The 16,596-nt window shown below is 31.2% G+C and overlaps 5 protein-coding genes across 24 annotated transcripts in view; 3 read left to right on the forward strand and 2 right to left on the reverse strand.

Moving 5' to 3' along the window:
* The first annotated feature begins 185 nt into the window (after positions 1–185).
* Positions 186–3,245, forward strand: LOC122637833 (acetyl-CoA acetyltransferase, cytosolic). The gene is made up of 8 exons (XM_043830287.1): positions 186–397; positions 539–660; positions 733–845; positions 1,183–1,382; positions 1,491–1,723; positions 1,789–1,977; positions 2,104–2,266; positions 2,331–3,245. The coding sequence occupies exons 1-8, from the start codon at positions 349–351 to the stop codon at positions 2,447–2,449; spliced, it is 1,188 nt and encodes a 395-aa protein (XP_043686222.1). The 5' UTR covers positions 186–348; the 3' UTR covers positions 2,450–3,245.
* On the reverse strand, positions 2,036–7,928 carry LOC122637831 (U7 snRNA-associated Sm-like protein LSm10). 4 transcript variants are annotated; one of them, XM_043830285.1, is made up of 4 exons: positions 6,270–6,552; positions 6,081–6,198; positions 3,679–3,880; positions 2,036–3,579 (listed from the first exon to the last, which is right to left on the reverse strand). In XM_043830285.1, the coding sequence occupies exons 1-3, from the start codon at positions 6,407–6,409 to the stop codon at positions 3,692–3,694; spliced, it is 447 nt and encodes a 148-aa protein (XP_043686220.1). In that variant the 5' UTR covers positions 6,410–6,552; the 3' UTR covers positions 2,036–3,579; positions 3,679–3,691. The 4 variants fall into 4 exon arrangements, with proteins under 4 accessions (XP_043686220.1, XP_043686221.1, XP_043686219.1 ...); XM_043830286.1 differs by lacking the exon at positions 6,270–6,552 and adding an exon at positions 7,812–7,928 and having other exon boundaries at positions 2,036–3,880; XM_043830284.1 differs by having other exon boundaries at positions 2,036–3,880; positions 6,270–6,542.
* An 11-nt stretch (positions 7,929–7,939) lies between these two features.
* On the forward strand, positions 7,940–11,489 carry LOC122637830 (excitatory amino acid transporter-like). Of its 5 annotated transcripts, none has more exons than XM_043830279.1 (10): positions 7,940–8,079; positions 8,448–8,687; positions 8,755–8,848; positions 9,075–9,273; positions 9,352–9,562; positions 9,661–9,942; positions 10,018–10,251; positions 10,324–10,518; positions 10,610–10,744; positions 10,844–11,489. In XM_043830279.1, exons 2-10 carry the CDS (start codon positions 8,608–8,610, stop codon positions 11,049–11,051), a joined length of 1,638 nt encoding a protein of 545 aa, XP_043686214.1. In that variant the 5' UTR covers positions 7,940–8,079; positions 8,448–8,607; the 3' UTR covers positions 11,052–11,489. The 5 variants fall into 5 exon arrangements, with proteins under 5 accessions (XP_043686214.1, XP_043686216.1, XP_043686215.1 ...); XM_043830281.1 differs by having other exon boundaries at positions 7,943–8,079; positions 8,494–8,687; XM_043830280.1 differs by having other exon boundaries at positions 7,943–8,079; positions 8,506–8,687.
* Positions 11,278–12,656, reverse strand: LOC122637834 (ER membrane protein complex subunit 6). 3 transcript variants are annotated; one of them, XM_043830290.1, is made up of 5 exons: positions 12,490–12,653; positions 12,145–12,305; positions 11,970–12,062; positions 11,854–11,891; positions 11,278–11,777 (listed from the first exon to the last, which is right to left on the reverse strand). In XM_043830290.1, the coding sequence occupies exons 1-4, from the start codon at positions 12,524–12,526 to the stop codon at positions 11,886–11,888; spliced, it is 297 nt and encodes a 98-aa protein (XP_043686225.1). In that variant the 5' UTR covers positions 12,527–12,653; the 3' UTR covers positions 11,278–11,777; positions 11,854–11,885. The 3 variants fall into 3 exon arrangements, with proteins under 3 accessions (XP_043686225.1, XP_043686224.1, XP_043686223.1); XM_043830289.1 differs by having other exon boundaries at positions 11,854–11,873; positions 12,490–12,651; XM_043830288.1 differs by lacking the exon at positions 11,854–11,891 and having other exon boundaries at positions 12,490–12,656.
* Positions 12,657–13,511: 855 nt separating this feature from the next.
* The window catches only part of LOC122626924 (ryanodine receptor), a 33,757-nt gene continuing 30,672 nt past the window's right edge, over positions 13,512–16,596 (forward strand). For 9 of the 11 annotated variants that reach the window (XM_043807517.1, XM_043807515.1, XM_043807516.1 and 6 more), the window contains exons 1-2: positions 13,513–13,722; positions 15,276–15,684. In XM_043807517.1, the coding sequence (XP_043663452.1) occupies positions 15,631–15,684 (54 nt within the window). In that variant the 5' untranslated portion in view covers positions 13,513–13,722; positions 15,276–15,630. Of the gene's footprint in view, positions 13,723–15,275; positions 15,685–16,596 lie in introns of all 11 variants that reach the window. The other 2 variants (XM_043807511.1, XM_043807513.1) reach the window with 1 other exon arrangement.

The raw sequence follows: 16,596 nt of genomic DNA on the forward strand, positions 1-16,596 counted from the left end.
TTATCTTATTGTATTCATAAATTAATACTTTGTTTCTTGTGCAATAAAAAAATTTGATAAAATTTAATAAAAATTCGATTAAAGCGCGCATTTTGAAACACAAATCTCTATTGATATTCGGTAACAGAATATTTTTTATATATATACATGTATAATATATATATATATATATATATAAGCACACGCACGCATTTTTCGTTGGCTTCGTACTATTAGCCCCCCAGCTCCCGATAGCTCTTCATCATTAGTGTCCACGTAGACTGTTCGTCCGATAGTATTCCGTTACTTGCGTTCGTAGTGAACAGTGCTCCTTCGAGTTCCTGATATTGAAAAATAGTTAACGACAACATGAGTTGCCACGACGTAGTTATTGTGTCTGCTGTCAGAACTCCTATAGGTATTGTATTATCCTTAATGATAAATTTTATTTTAATATAAAAAATATACTATTTTCTATAAAAATTATTTAATTTTTTTTCACACATATAATATAGATTTGATATATAAAATATATTATTTTTTATGTACTATCTTTAAGGAAACTTTTGCGGAAACTTATCTTCTTTAAAAGCATCAGATTTAGGAAGCGTTGTTATTAAAGAATGTCTTACAAAAGTAAATTTAAATCCATCCGATGTATCTGAAGTTATTTTGGGACAGGTAATATATTTTATAAATACATTTTAGTTGCTTATATGTAATAATTTTATAATGTTTCATTATATTTTGTAGACGTTAACTGCAGGCCAAGGTCAAAATCCAGCTAGACAAGCAGCTATCAAAGCAAATTTTCCTGTACGTGTTCCTGCTTATCAGATCAATATGTTATGTGGCTCTGGACTGAAGTAAGTCTTATTGCATAAGTAGTTTTTCTTTAAATAAACTTCATTTTAATATGATCCTATTTATAGACATAAAGTCATGTTGCCTTTCATTCTTTATTTGATCTTTTGGTTAACTTGAAAAGATTCTCATAAAAGCCTAAAAATTATTCTATTTTCTTTTATTTATGAAAAACACTTTCATACTTTTTCTTTAATTACATCAAATATCTTGACACATTATTATATAAATTTATATATATCATTATAAGAATTTGTGCTATAATATAAATAATTATTATATTAATAAGTTGTATGAATATTTTTCATTTTATATTTCATTACTTATTACCGTTACTAGGGCAATTGCAAATGGTTATCTATCTTTAAAAAGTGGAGAGAGTAATATTATTGTAGCTGGAGGTCAAGAAAGCATGAGCCAAGCACAACATACAATTTATCTTAGGAATGGTATCAAAATGGGAGATTGTAATTTTATTGATACTTTGATACACGACGGATTAACTGATGCATTTACTTCTATTCATATGGGGGTAACAGGTAAATCTAAAGTATCAAAATAAAAGTCAATAAATACAAATTTATTCATGTATATATAATCTTAAAAAGTAACAAAATAAAATATTCTTTTTAATGCATTTTAAATAGCTGAAAACATTGCTAAAGATTTTGGAATAACTAGAGAAGAACAAGATCTTTATGCGACTTTATCTCAACAAAAAGCAGCAGCTGCTATTTCAGCAGGACACTTTGATAAAGAAATTGTTCCTGTAACAATATCGAATAATAAAAACGAATCTACTCTTATATCTAAAGATGAATTTCCTAAACCTTCAACTACTATACAAGATCTATCGAAATTGAAACCAATTTTTGTAAAGGTATTAAAAACATACAAGGACAAATACAAAAGAAGAAAAATAAATAATGTCAGGATTATTTTTAGGCTAATGGAACTGTTACTGCTGGTAATGCGTCTGGTATAAATGATGGAGCAGCAGCAGTAGTTCTTATGACAAAGGAAGAAGCGATTAAAAGAAACATAAATCCTTTGGCTCAAATTATTGCAGTAGCTGAGAGTGGAGTAGAACCAAGTATTATGGGAATGGGTCCAGTACCAGCAATTGAATTACTTGTAAGTTCCATTACTATATATTGTATACTTTTTATAAAGAAAAAGAAGAAAAAAGAAATGAATAAAAATAATAATTTATATTTTTGATTTACCAAATACAATATGTATTATATTCATGTGTTTTAGTTACAAAAAACCAAATGGAGTAAAGATGAGGTAGATCTTTATGAATTGAATGAAGCATTTGCTGCACAATCACTGGCATGCATCAAAAAACTTGATTTGGATCCTAATAAAGTTAATATCAATGGTGGCGCTATTGCTTTAGGTCATCCTATTGGAGCCTCTGGTATGTATCACAAGCTATAACAATTAAAGTACTCCGTATTATATTATAAATTTATATTTTGCAGGAGCTAGAGTTTTAGTAACTTTACTTCATGCATTAGAAAGAATAGGAGGGAAAAAAGGCATTGCAGCATTATGCATTGGTGGGGGCATGGGCATTGCCCTTGCTATAGAAAGAAAATAACATTTTATATTCATTAATTTTATTATTTATTATTATGAAAATTCATAATTTTATATTACGCGGTTTTTTAAGATCTATAGATGAAAAAAATTTCTTAATATTACAACTACCCATTTACCTATTGATTGAACAGATGATCTGATTACTTAGTGATCTTATATTTTTATATTTGTTTTATTACATTAAAATATTGATATATAGTTGAATAATTAATCATCAACTATGAACTTGCAGTATTTAAATAAATAACTGTGATGACTGACATAACATAAACTATGCATGCAACTGTGGTAGTTAATATTGTTTATAATATATAGAGAATGTATTGAATATAATTTTAAAATATGGGTTGATATCTATACAATGTACAATATATTATCCTGATTATATAATAATTTCTCTTAGACAAACATTTGAGAATGAACTACACGCAATTTAATTCGAAAATATTACATTATTATATGAAAGATAATTATGAAAAACTATAATGACAATTTATAAGGCACAAGCTTCTTTATAAATAACTACATTAAGACTTCTCACTATTTTTGTACTTATTAGCCAAACAAATATTGCTGAACTGGTGGTTCTTCCAATCTAATGAACTAATTCAGAGTGCCTTCTTTTAGATAGATTTAATATAAACTTTATTACTTTTTTAAATGTATCAAAAATATGTAAACATGTTAGAAAAGAGACATTGCCTATTTCTGTGTTAATATATTTCTGTTATTAGTAACAAATTGTACGTTATTAATTTTAACATAAAAAATACACACATATTTACAAGCATTTATATAATTAATGTAATTTATACATCAACTTTACCAATATTTAAACTATAGACAAAATTTATCTATGTGTGATTACAATATATGGAAATACAACCTCATATAAATGAATTTAATTACTTGATAATAGTATTATATTTGGTGTATTTTTTTAAAAGTAGTAAGCTTAAATATCTATGGGATGTTATGAACTGATATTGCTTTTGTGTATAATTATACACCTTGTATATTCTTGCATGAATTCATACAACATAACTTATGTAATATTAAATTCGCATAATGCAAAACTTTTACCTTCTTTTTCCCATATTTTTTATATATGAAATAAAATATATGACATTAGAAACATATTCAAAAATTTAATACTCTTTTTAGTGTTCAAAGAATATATGTGCTGTATAAATTGTAAATACTTCATCAAGTGTTCATTAGAATTACCAATAATTATAAGTTATTCATCTTTGCTATTTTTAGGTTCCATTGTTTTCTTGTTTTCTAACATATTTTGTACAGCTAATATTCCTTCTTGTTGCTTTAATTGGGCACGTTTTTCTTTAAAAGTACGTTTTGTATCTTTCTTATTGCTTTTGAAATGATTTAATTGCTGCAACTGATCCTTGATAGCTGGTATAATCCGTACCTTAAATTTATATAAGCATAGAAGTATCGTCATAATTGATGTTTCCTAAAACTATAAAAAGTCCAAAAGATGATTAATAATATTACATATGACTACTTATTCCTTAACACTATAGTTACCTATTATTATTAAATTTGTAAGTTATCCAAGTATATTCAGTAGATTAAAAATCTGATATACTTAATGGTACAGCAGGATAATATCCACTATAGTTTTTTTTATCTTTGTTAAAAGGAGTAAAAGACTCTGGAGCATCGTTTTTTGTAATCAAATCTAGACTCGGTATGCATATTTCAGAATAACTTTTAATTATATAACCCCATATGGAATCTACATTAAGTGCTGTATCTTTTAGACAAAAATAAGATCCCCAAATAGTTGAATTTAAAATTTTATCATCCAGATGCGATAAACATTGATGAATCATGCCTTCTGACATTTGTTCTTCTACAAGTGCTATCGTATCACAATTACCATATGCTTTTGGTACATAAATATCTTGTATAAGATTATCTCCAATATATATACACCGTGGATTTTGTTTGTGTGATATTCTACTAAAAAATTCTAAAAGTTCTTTCCAATTTCCGCGACTATATACATTGCCTCTTAATAATTCATTAGATGATATAATATCAACTTCCTTATTATTTATTACAGTCATAAAGGGTTGCCCTTGTATAAAAAATCCTGGTTTTTTCGCATAACAAATAACAATGTCAAACAACGATCTCCAATCTTCCCCAAGAGTATAAGTCGCAGTTAAGTCTACAAAATCAATATTTGATCCAGTAATCAAGAAAGTTATTTTATCTTTCTTCATTTCCTGAATCCACGATATTGTTTCTGGATTACATTTATGTAAATATTTATCTGGATTTTTTTTTAAAGCAGGAAAAAATTTCCCTTCGTCTAATTCAAAATGTTTAGGATCGAACATCCAAATTAAACCACTTAACATATCAGGCCATATGTTATATATATCTAAAGGTTTATTATTTTTTTCGTCCAATGTATCTACTGCTCTAGCAAAGATAAGAGCAGATGGAATATCAAAATAATCTAATAGAGATCGCATTTTCATAGATAGTGGTTCATTCCAAGTAGCAAGCATGTCATTAGAAAATATATCCATTACTTGCCATCGTTGTTCAGGATATATTTCTTTAATTTTGTCTATACTCATTAATTTACTACCATGACAAGCTCTCTGAATTTTACCATCTGGACTTATTCTAAGTATATTTCCCCTATCAAAGTCTAAAAATAAACCTTTCTGCATAAAATCAAGATCCTTGTCGTTTAATGGCTTTAGCAAATATTTTCTATCATATCCTTTTTCTTCCACCAAATAATTAGCTAATATCTCGTATTCTAAATGCACTAGATTTGTTATTTTATATTTTAAAAGAGTATTATCCAAATCAAAACCAATACAGTCATAATCAGAAATTTTGAAAGTACTCATATTTATTTTAGACGACACACAAGAAAATGTTTGATTAAAAGCACGTTTAACGTAACAAGAACACTTATCAATAAAATGAAATAAACTTTGCTTCACTATCTTGTCGTACATCAAATTATTCGTAAATAATTGAAGCTGTGAACTTTTACGATAAAAACTCAAATTTTTTAACATATCTACGAAGCATTATTATAACTACGCGATATTACATCGATATTTCTAATAACAGAACATTTCTTTTTAAATATATGGAACCAACTGAAAGATATAATCTTTATTTAAGTTTAAATACGAATTAAAAACTTGACTGTATAGAAAATGAATACGCGAAGATAAGACGATAGCACGTAGCCAATCTGCTCAAATGAAAAGTACTAGATCTTATTAAAAATTACTTAACATATTATTTTGCTTATTAATTTTTTTGTTCTATTTCAATATAACTTTGTATCTCGGTTTTATTTTTCGATAGATAAATAACGACGTTTTATCGTAAAGATTATTAAATTAAACGCAATATCAATTGTTCCCTATGAAACATAACCTCGGAATTTTAAATCGATTCTTGTCCTTTAATAAGACTAACAATATCTTACTAATCATTTATTTTATACGTAATATTATTAAAACGAGCGTATATTTAGAGCACATTATATTAACAATCAATCAATCAACGAATATTAATCAGAGAAAATAAAAATTGCGGGAAAATGTACGTTCAAAGAGACTTACCTTTGGTGGTATTTGCACAAATCGTATGTTTCTTGCTTGAACGAAGAACATCTCGAAGGGGAATTCATCGCCTCTTGGATCCGTAAATAAACAGTCTTTCATTACGACATTCATGTATCTGTATAAAAATATATTAAATATAGTAAAGAAGTTGAAAGTAAAATAACATTCGATTCTTAATTCACGTACGCATCCACATGTTCTACGGTACCATAAACCGATGCTTCGTTTCTCAGGTCTATCGTTGTTTGTTTATTTTCGAGAGCTTTTAATAGTATCGACAAACTATTGTAGAAATAATATTTTTCACGTGGAGAATTCTGATACATGTTTATTTACTAACTAATGATACTTCTTTCAAGCACGACGTACAAAGGTGACTTTTTAAGCGTAGATACCTTACGATAAATTCCACGCCAATGATTGGTCCTTCTTTTTTCTAACGCTCATCATAAACTACTCACGGAAATAGGTCAACGTAATGAGAATAAATGACTTATAACAGATTTATATTTGAATAGAGACCGTAATAGATTATCTGTATATAAAAAACGAATAAATAAATCGTACACGTATTATGTGTACGAAAATAAAATTTTCAATACGTTTCGAAGTCTACTGACCAATCGTCTTCTATTATTTTGAATTTCGACCAATAGCGTTACGCCGAACGAAACAATCATTTTTTTCGAATATTTTAAATATTTCGAAAAAAATATTCGATCTTCTCTTTAAAACTTGAAATCTGAATTGAAATATAAATGATGATTTTTATTTTGAAAAAAAGATTCTCTTATCTTTAAAGACTTCATTAATAAAAATATAAAATATGACCAGAGGAAAGTTTATTTGTCAAAGCATTATACTTGCTGCATAACCTATTGTAGACTCAATGCTAGTCTATATATAGTGACCTATAGTAGTCATTACTAGAGGAATTAGATTATTTCCCAACGAATATGCAAAGGGGTCTTATAAACGGTTATATCCTATATATGTCAAAAACAATTGTATATATAAATTTTATAATATTCGAGTTAATATCGTTCGTTATTGAAATTGGAATGTAAGTCGAAAAGAATTATTTCATCAAAATAAGCTATTAATGGATTAGAATCATGTATATATTCTTAATTCATCGTTTATATTTATGATTTCTTTTTCATACTTTTATCGTCAAAACTGAATATTTCAAAAAAAAAAAAAAGGAACAAAAGCATTTAAATCGTATGCAATTACACTGAATTAATCTATTTGCTATTTTACAATTTTTTTGTTGAAAAATATTAAGAATAGTGTTTTCGATCCTTCGCTTGAACTATTAGTGATACAGGAGAAAAAAATCTTATTTTACGATATATATTAATTATGACGTGTACTCGTATTACAGCCATTACCGCGCTCGTGATTACGTATATTGCGTGATTTCTCATCTCACTTCGACTACCGCCATTGTTTAGGCGCGTTCAAAGCCTTGAAAGAGGGTTAATATTAATAATACTGCGTAAGTTTTTTGAACGTTCGTTATTTCAATGTTGTTTTTCATTGAATTGTATTTCGTTTAAGAGGTATTTGCTTGCTTTCATCGTAACACTTGTGTTCGTATATATAAAAGCTTTTTTTTTTTTCAAAAGAACGAATAAATCATTGAAACATTGTTGAATCTAGTAGTAAATTTCATTTTTGGGCGGCAATTTTGAAAATGGTAAAAATTTGTATGTTTGTACATACTTTGTCTTATGTCGAAATGCAGTCGCCTTTGCTCCCTTCGGTTCATTCAGTGCCATGTGACCTGCTCTCATGAGTGCCTTCTTCCTGTGAACACCACTCCCACTTTGTCCCTCTCTAGCTCGGCTAGCTATTGAAGCTCTAATCGGCTTCCTGGATGGAACACATTATCTGCCTGATTGTAGATCTCAACGTCGCAATATCTAGCGAAACCAAGGGGTTTCTCTCATAAGCTTCTCAGTCCGCAATTCATCGTGCATAAAAGATCCATGTACGTATTCGCAAGTCAATATACATATGTCATTTCTTTGAATGTTATCAATATTTGGTATGGAGCGCATAGCGATGCAGTGATTCTGCAGCTGTGCGTTCGATAAGTCGACGCTTTGATCTTGACGATCTTGTCAACGGATGCGAATTATTTTCCGTTAGCTAAATCCGATTATAGAAGAGAATCGTAAAGAATTACTCGTGTTCCGAGACGACACTATTTTCCGAACACTATTTTCTTTTCAATTCTTTAGATAATTTTATTATTTTAAAGGAAAAGTGTTATATTACAAATGTCGATCTAGTGAAAGATTTGAAAATTATTAAAAAAATTAAATATCTCGGTTAACGTTTTGCACGTTATTACAGTTGTTGAACGTGGCTACAGGGGGAACGATTATCATCGTTTACAAAGAATGTGTTACAGTGATGCAAGAAACGGAATGACATCAACAAAGTTTCCGGTATTCAGAGATATCCAGATAATTCTGAAGGACTCCTGAAGCTGTGCACATTCAAGATTCAAACGATGTCGCTGAGACAAAGATTGTCTGGTATCGTTGCGGCCTTGCGCGGATCTTCCATGCCGCCGGCCAAAGAAGGCCATACGTAAAATACTTGTTACAAGCTCTAATATCAATTTCCGAACTATATTTTACTTAATAAAATCTTATAGGTCGACAACCGAGCAGATTGAGAAGATGTCGTCCGAGAGCGAGGTTGAAAGCAAAAAACGAGTAGAGGTCACACCCCTTGACAGATTACAGGCGGTTGGTAATCGAATTGAATATAAACATATAATCAACACGTTTTTACCATGGCCTTTATACTTTGTACATATAAATTCTTTTCTTCGTCGAATTAATTGTAAAAATTACTCGAAACAAGGTAAACGAATTCTTGATGTCTTATAACGAAGATGAAATTACTCGTTAACTTATTGAAACAGTATTTCTCTGTAGAACTATTTGAAGTAACATATAATCGTGACTGTAGGTGGTTGATTGGATGGATAAAAACATGCTCCTCATCTTAACTATCGCCGCGGTTCTCATCGGCTTGGGCCTTGGCTTTCTAGGTCGATTACTCGATCTATCGCCCCAGTCAATAATGCTCATCACCTTTCCTGGAGAGATCCTTATGCGTCTGTTGAAAATGTTCATATTGCCACTCGTTACTTCGTCACTCATTACGGGTAATTATAGGTCTCCTAGAAAACGTGAAAATTAAAAAAAAAATCTTTTCGATCAAAACGTCTTTTTTATTCTCGTAGCAATGGCTCAGCTAGACGTGAGAAGTTCTGGGAGAATTGGTTTTAGGACTCTCACGTATTATGCTGTCACGACCATTCTCGCTGCCATTGTTGGTATCACGTTGGTTTTGACGATTCATCCTGGTGACCCGAAAATCAAAAACATTATCATCACTCCCTCGATGGAAGAAACAAAATTCTCAACGCTAGATGCCTTACTGGATATCGTCAGGTAGAAATATCACGGTCATTGTTATAAAATAAAAAAAAAAAAAAAAGAAAACGAAATAAAATACCTTGACGTTGTTATTTTATCAATTCGATACGCAGAAACATGATACCAGAAAATTTGGTGCAAGCCTGTTTCCAACAGGTTCAAACTTCGTACATCAAGAAAAAAGTGATAATAATTGGAAACATGAATCAGAGCGATCATGTTTTGGAACCAATATTGGTATACAAGGATGGCATGAACGTTATGGGTCTGATCATATTTTGCATAACTTTCGGTGTTATTGCAGGACAGTTAGGATCGAAAGGAAAACTTATGGTAGATTTTTTTATCGTACTCAATGAAATCGTCATGAAGTTCGTCGGTATTATTATTATATGGTAAACATTTTTGTTAAATGTTTGAAAATGTTGAATTGCTGGTTTCTTATTTTTTTTTTTTTTTTCCCCATTCAGGTTTGCTCCGTTTGGGATAATGTGCTTAATAGCAGGAAAAATAATGTCTATCGTAAATCTTGCTGCAACGGCACAAATGTTAGGGTTGTTTATGATCACTGTTCTATTGGGTTTATCGATACATGGGATAATCACGTTACCAACGATCTTTTGGCTATTAACTCGCAAAAATCCTGCTGTTTTCTTTAGAGGTATGATGCAGGCGTGGATTACAGCTTTAGGAACTGCATCGAGGTAATAGAAATTATTAAACGATTTGTATGTAACATTCGTAGATTTAAAATAGTGTGATTTTTTCATTTTCAGTGCTGTTACCTTGCCTATTACTTTCAAATGTGTCGAAGAGAACAATAAGATTGATCCACGTATCACACGGTTCGTTCTATCGGTAGGGGCTACCGTAAATATGGACGGAACTGCACTTTATGAAGCTGTAAGTGCAATATTCATTGCACAGATTAATGCATTACCGCTGGGTATCGCTGAAGTTATAACAGTCAGGTGAAAAATCGATAAGCATATCGCTTTTATTTATATTTTTGTTTAGAATACACGTATCACTCTTTCCTACATCCATTTTTATTATTATTAGTTTGACGGCAACTTTAGCTAGCATAGGAGCGGCAAGTATACCCAGTGCCGCTTTGATTAGCATGTTGTTGATATCGACGACTCTTGGTTTACCTACTGACGATATTTCTTTACTTCTTGCCATAGATTGGATATTGTAAGTTACTTATATATTCTTTTAACGTGCTTTTAAAATTTCTGAATGATCTGAATTATACCAATTTTTCGTTTTATCACGCATTTATTTTACTTTCAGAGATCGAATTAGAACTTCTGTCAATGTATTAGGCGATGGATATGGAGCGGGTATAGTTTATCATCTAAGTAAAACAGAGCTCGAGAAAATGGACGAAGAAAGAAGGTTGCAAGAACTTGAAACAGGTTCGTTATTGAAAGATACATCTGACAAATGTCAGGACGAAATCGTATCGGACGATCAACAAATTTCCGAGACAAAAATTTGAGACATACGTTTTTCTTATAAAGATATTTTTCAAAATATTTCTTTGTCTATATACTAATTATAGACGTTGTTGTAAAATTTGTAATGTATATGAGTAACTGATTTTATTATATCTTTTATCGCTATAGTAAAGCATTCTCTGCTTTCACTTGTAATTTTAGTATCTTCTATTATCGTTATAAGTAGTAAAGAAAAAGTATAACTTTTTTTTTGTTTTAAGACAAATGTTATTATAGAACATTTTTATTTTTATTACAACTTTAAAATCGACTTTTCTTTCGAATTACTCTAAGACTTAATATAATCTTTGGACATGAATAATTCTATACATATATCTTTTGATCTCTGAGTTTAAGAATTGGCTTTACATATAAAACAATGGTCATTTATTGTATGTGTACTACAGGGTAAATAAATATTTGATTACATTGTACTGTAATTCTCTCTCTACTTTTTTAACTTTTCGTTATTTTAATGTGGAATGTAAAGTAAATCAGTGTTATTACTTTATAAATGTATCCCAGTTACGAATGTGTTTTATACAAGTGCCAAAGTTCATCATTTATCACGCAATATTTTGTTATGCTTTTAGCAATATTTCTAACTTGGCTATGTACATATATTATCTTTAACGGTATATCATATTGTTATTCAATCATTTCGTTATAAAATGTGTATATTTAAGATATCTTCTTTTCAGTATACATGAACCATACCATATAGAAAACTAATTAATTTAATTTAAGGAAAATAAATTCATAAAGAAACATAAAAATATAAATTTATAAATTACAGAAGGATACGTCCAAAATAATACGTATGTCTAATATAGATTTTAAGTCAGCAATGGTAAAACAAATTCTGTTAAGGAAAACATGAATTACAAATAAATATATATAATTTAAATAGTAAAGGATACAAAAAGCCCTCCAAAAAATCCACTAGTTAAAAGATTTTTTCTACTAATAAAGTATTTTTTCCATTGCCCGCCAGCTTTTAAAAGTAACATTGCCTGTGAAATATCATATTTATAGAATAAGGATAGCAAACATAATATTTATAATATACATAATACAAATTATGCTATATATTACCCATAATCCAAAAACTGCAAATATATAAAACCCAAAACCATATAGTCCAGTTAAACCTAATAATCCGGCTGTACCCCCTGATAACGCTGCCATAGATATTCTACAATATTCAACAACAGCAGCATTGTTCATAATAGCTGCCTCACTGTATGCAATAATTTCTGTAAAAGACATAGTTTGCATATAACTTATTCAATGGAAATACTTACATTTCACAGCTTCAAAAAATTGTAAACAATGTTATGGTCAGGATATTAGTTTCATAAAGAACATAACCTCTACATTGACTTCCACGTCAGAAAATACAGATTTGTTACATCAAGAATAATTATATGAATACCTAACCTCCTTTTCGTTGTTTTGTTTTAATCTTTCCCAACATGTCAACGTAGAACTTCTAATAAATCGTGTAAAAAGAGATGATGAATAAACAAAATATTACGATATATTGTTCGTCTAAATGTTACGAAGGTTGCTTTAGATTGCTCTCATAATAAAACAAGTTACAGTAGTTACAGTGAGGGCGCGCAATATGTCTGTTTTCTTATTGGATAATAATTCTAGAATTGAAAATAAATTAATATACGATCCATGTAAAATAAATATGATTCGATATTTCTGCAATCTTCAATGATGTAGTTAAAAATATACTAAGTATTAACAAATCTATTAATATCTTCAAAATAGAAGAATTAATTATAATTTAACTAAATATTGAACATGCAATATTAAAAAGATTAATTAATTCTCGTTTATTTAGAAACTCAATTCTGCATGAAACTCATCTAAATAGGGTTTTTATTTGTTTCAGATACTAGAACATTTATTTTCTTGGCTTGGATCAAGATAGATTTCAACAGATCTTTCGAATTTTACTTCTCATCGGGAAGGGATACGATTTCCTAAGCAACGACAGAAGTACGAAATTATAGAAGGTAAGAAGTAAGAAATTAATTAAGATCTTTGAAAAAAAAAAAATAATTCAAAGAGTTTGCTGAAAGATATTAAATAAAATTTTGGAATTATTTCGATCTGATAAATGACGTTCAGGGTCAGGCAAATAGAAGGACGAAGAAAAATTTTGAGATAATGGCGCCGAAAAGAACGTTTTCATCTTTAGTAGTCTTTTTCGAGAGAAGAAGAGATTGGTCGTTGTGATTCGATGCGAGGGGGCTAAAGAGGGGTGGCTTGGCTCGAAGACGAAAATAGCTAAAGAGACCCGCTCTCAACTCTCTATCTCTCTCTCTCTCTCTCTGTGTTTCTCTCTCTCTCCTTCTCTCTCTCTCTCTCTCTATGTTTCTATCTATCTCTCTCTCTTTCTCTCTCTCTAGCTCTTCTTTCTCTTTACTCCGCCACGGCATTTGTGTTCCACCAGAGTTCTTCGAGCTTCGACGTTTTCTTTTTTTCTCGACAGCTCGTCCATCGAGGCAAGAAAAAAGATTCGAATCGTTCGGGTGCTCGTCAACCACGATCGATTTTAACGAACGACTTTACTTTTCGAAAAAGATCGGGATATCATCGATAGAGTTGAGTTTGCAAAATTTTAAAAGAAGATCGCGGGAAAAATAGTGCTTGTCGGTACGTGTTACACCTTGATGGTGAAATTTGTACGATTTTTAACGAACAAGGTGTCTTCGTGATATTTATAGTTTTTCTTCGATTATTTACGACTTCGACTATATTCTCCTTCGTTGTGTAACTCATCGGATTTATATTCATCATAAGTTAACTACTTTTGGTTAATAATCCTTATCGCATGTATGTATGTGTGAATGCGCACGTAAGACCTTATTTTCACAGCACGTTTTTTTTTCGTGTAAACGACGTGACTCGATTAAAAGATAAATAGATTCGTGAAAGTAATCGATTAATTAAAGTCGTTAACATAGTGATTTCGCTTAATGTCATACGGTATACCATTTCACGTTGTAATGAATTTCGCATGGTAATAATATTTCGTGCTATTGTAAGAACGGTTTAAATTGGTAACATCGAACGTGTGATATAAATTGTGTTAATTGTTTCCAGTCGGACAAGGTATAAGCGTGCCAAAGACCTTTACCTCGAAAACGAATGAAAATAACTATTCTTTCGAGAGTATTATATATAAACGAGTAGATTCGAATGCATTTGTTTTTCGATAATTCGTATTTGAAGAGAATTGCGCGAATTTCGAACAGAATTGGAAGCGAAGGAAATTAATCGCTGTCCTCTATTTCGTTTAGGAAATTAACCTTAACCTTAATAAGCAATCTAATTCTCGCGAATTCGAAATATAATTGGATCGTATAGAGAGAAAGAGAGAGATAGACAGAGAGAGAGAGAGAGAGAGAGAGAGAGAGAGAGAGAGAGAGAGAGAGATGCACATACACATAGATAACATATATAACTCATTCGGAGATATATGGATATGACTATTTCTGTTTCGTTGCTGGAAATAGGTTCGAGAATGAGAGTGACGCGATGTTCATCGACTTACATCTATTACCTTCATCTATTTCCTTGACTTTAGATTTATATGAATCGGTACATAGATATTTACATACCCAGATACGTTTTCGGCCGATGTCAATTAACGTTTGATTAAGGAAATAAATCGTCACTGCATCTCGCGATTTTCTTTCGTACAATTAAAAATATTAATTTTGTGATCGGCAAATGATAGGAAGATCAGTATTATCTATCTGTTGTATGACGTATTAAGAAAATAGAGATTAAGCTTTAGCTACTCGCTATATATAATTCTAAATTATTTTATCTTACCATTAGCGGATCATTTTTTGAAAATTATGGATAAAGAATGTAAAGCGAAGGGAAGAGAATAAATAGATTAAGGGGTAAATCTGAAAACATCGTTACTTGTTTGTATTACGAGGTGGAGCCTCGGAGAAACGTCGAGCATGCGGAATTTGTTTAGAGTGTTTGAACGCATGCGTAGGATTTCATCGGCGGTAGAGCATTTGGCCTTCCAGGACTGTGAACATCCAGTCGGTGATCGTCGTTGTTTCGATCGGTGTGGCTAACGAAAAGGTCGCCGTCTTCGGCCTTTTTTTCCCTGCTCTGTTCTTGCACCCTCTCGTCGTCGTCACCGTCATCGTCATCGTCATCGTGTGATCTTCGTTTTTGTGTAGGTAACCATTATCACCGAGTGGAAGGAAAATTTGTTCGGTCTGGAGTTAAAGCTCGAGAAAGCTCGAGAAGTGGAAAAAAAGGTGGAAGAGGAAGTGGTGGAGGAGGAGGAGGAAGAGGAGGAAGAAGAGAAGGAGGAAGAGGAAGTGGAAGAATAGAGGAAGATCATGCTCGAACGTGATAAACGTGCGTGTTTTTAACGTAACGACGTTAAGGGCTATTTTGCCTTTGAACGAGTCGTAAGCACGAGCTTGCGAGCACGAAGCTTGCGAGCACGAGCTTGCGTACGTCGAGGAAGAGACGAAGATCGTTCTCGTTGTTGTGTGACGATATCGTGAAAGCTGGGTCGTAGCCGGTATGGCTGACAGCGAAGGTGGCTCCGAACAGGACGACGTATCATTCCTTCGTACGGTGAGTAACTATTTATTTACACGATAAAATATACTTTTTGTATATATACTCATTATACATCCTCGTGTTTCTCAGAGCCGATCGATCGTTCATTCTTCTTTTTCTTTCTTTTCAATCGACACGAATCATCTATAGGGGTTGTATAGTAAACAAATAATATTGTACCGTATCGTTCCAGTCATTGTTTTTGTTTTCTTTTCTTTCTTTCTTTCTTTCTTTTTTTTTTTTTTTTTTGACACGTAAAATCTATAAGAGATGTAATATGGTTTTCAATTATGGACGACGTAGTACGGATTTTGTATTTGATCGTTATTTAAATGCGAGAAATGCGATGGATTCTATTTTGATTAAAGAATCTTAACGTCGAGATTATGAGCGTACGATGGGACGTTATCAATCATCATCGTTTTTCAATTTCTCTCGATGGTAAATCGAATTACAGAGTCTCGTGATGAAAGCGAGTTTCTCGATGAAAGGGTAGACTTATTGAATCATGGAAGCACTTAAAGCTCTCCATGCTGAACGACCTTGACCTCTTTCCCCTCGTAAACACCATGCGATCGTACGGTATTCGTCGGGCAAATCGCTGACCTTGAGCTTTTCCAGCTACGAGCTCCTTGAACGTTCCGAAGGATACGTATACGCATGTTTCTGCGCGTTGGTGTTACATTTTATTTGCGAATGTATATACGTACTTTATTTTTCCTCTTATTCATACACACACATATCTAACATACATACATATACATACATACATACATATATATATATATATATATATAAAACATTTTATTGTAAAATACATAGTAAAATATAGATAATATTAGGATGCTACTGTTATAATTGAATGTACATATACTTGAAGTCTAAGTAAAATTTTCGAGTCAAATGCAAAATCCTTTAATATGGAAG

This window comes from Vespula pensylvanica, chromosome 2 (assembly GCF_014466175.1).
Source record: "Vespula pensylvanica isolate Volc-1 chromosome 2, ASM1446617v1, whole genome shotgun sequence".
NCBI lineage: Eukaryota > Metazoa > Arthropoda > Insecta > Hymenoptera > Vespidae > Vespula > Vespula pensylvanica.

Coding starts and splice junctions, on each gene's coding strand:
- LOC122637833 (XM_043830287.1), top strand. CDS start 349: ATGAGTTGCCACGACGTAGTTATTGTGTCTGCTGTCAGAACTCCTATA. Junction 846..1,182: donor TTATGTGGCTCTGGACTGAA/GTAAGTCTTATT, acceptor TACCGTTACTAG/GGCAATTGCAAATGGTTATC. Junction 1,383..1,490: donor TATTCATATGGGGGTAACAG/GTAAATCTAAAG, acceptor CATTTTAAATAG/CTGAAAACATTGCTAAAGAT.
- LOC122637831 (XM_043830283.1), bottom strand. CDS start 5,522: ATGTTAAAAAATTTGAGTTTTTATCGTAAAAGTTCACAGCTTCAATTA.
- LOC122637830 (XM_043830279.1), top strand. CDS start 8,608: ATGTCGCTGAGACAAAGATTGTCTGGTATCGTTGCGGCCTTGCGCGGA. Junction 9,563..9,660: donor GCCTTACTGGATATCGTCAG/GTAGAAATATCA, acceptor TTCGATACGCAG/AAACATGATACCAGAAAATT. Junction 10,745..10,843: donor CTTGCCATAGATTGGATATT/GTAAGTTACTTA, acceptor TTTTACTTTCAG/AGATCGAATTAGAACTTCTG.
- LOC122637834 (XM_043830288.1), bottom strand. CDS start 12,526: ATGTTGGGAAAGATTAAAACAAAACAACGAAAAGGAG. Junction 12,306..12,489: donor AACAAAACAACGAAAAGGAG/GTTAGGTATTCA, acceptor TGTCTTTTACAG/AAATTATTGCATACAGTGAG. Junction 11,778..11,969: donor GATTTTTTGGAGGGCTTTTT/GTATCCTTTACT, acceptor TAAATTAATTAG/TTTTCTATATGGTATGGTTC.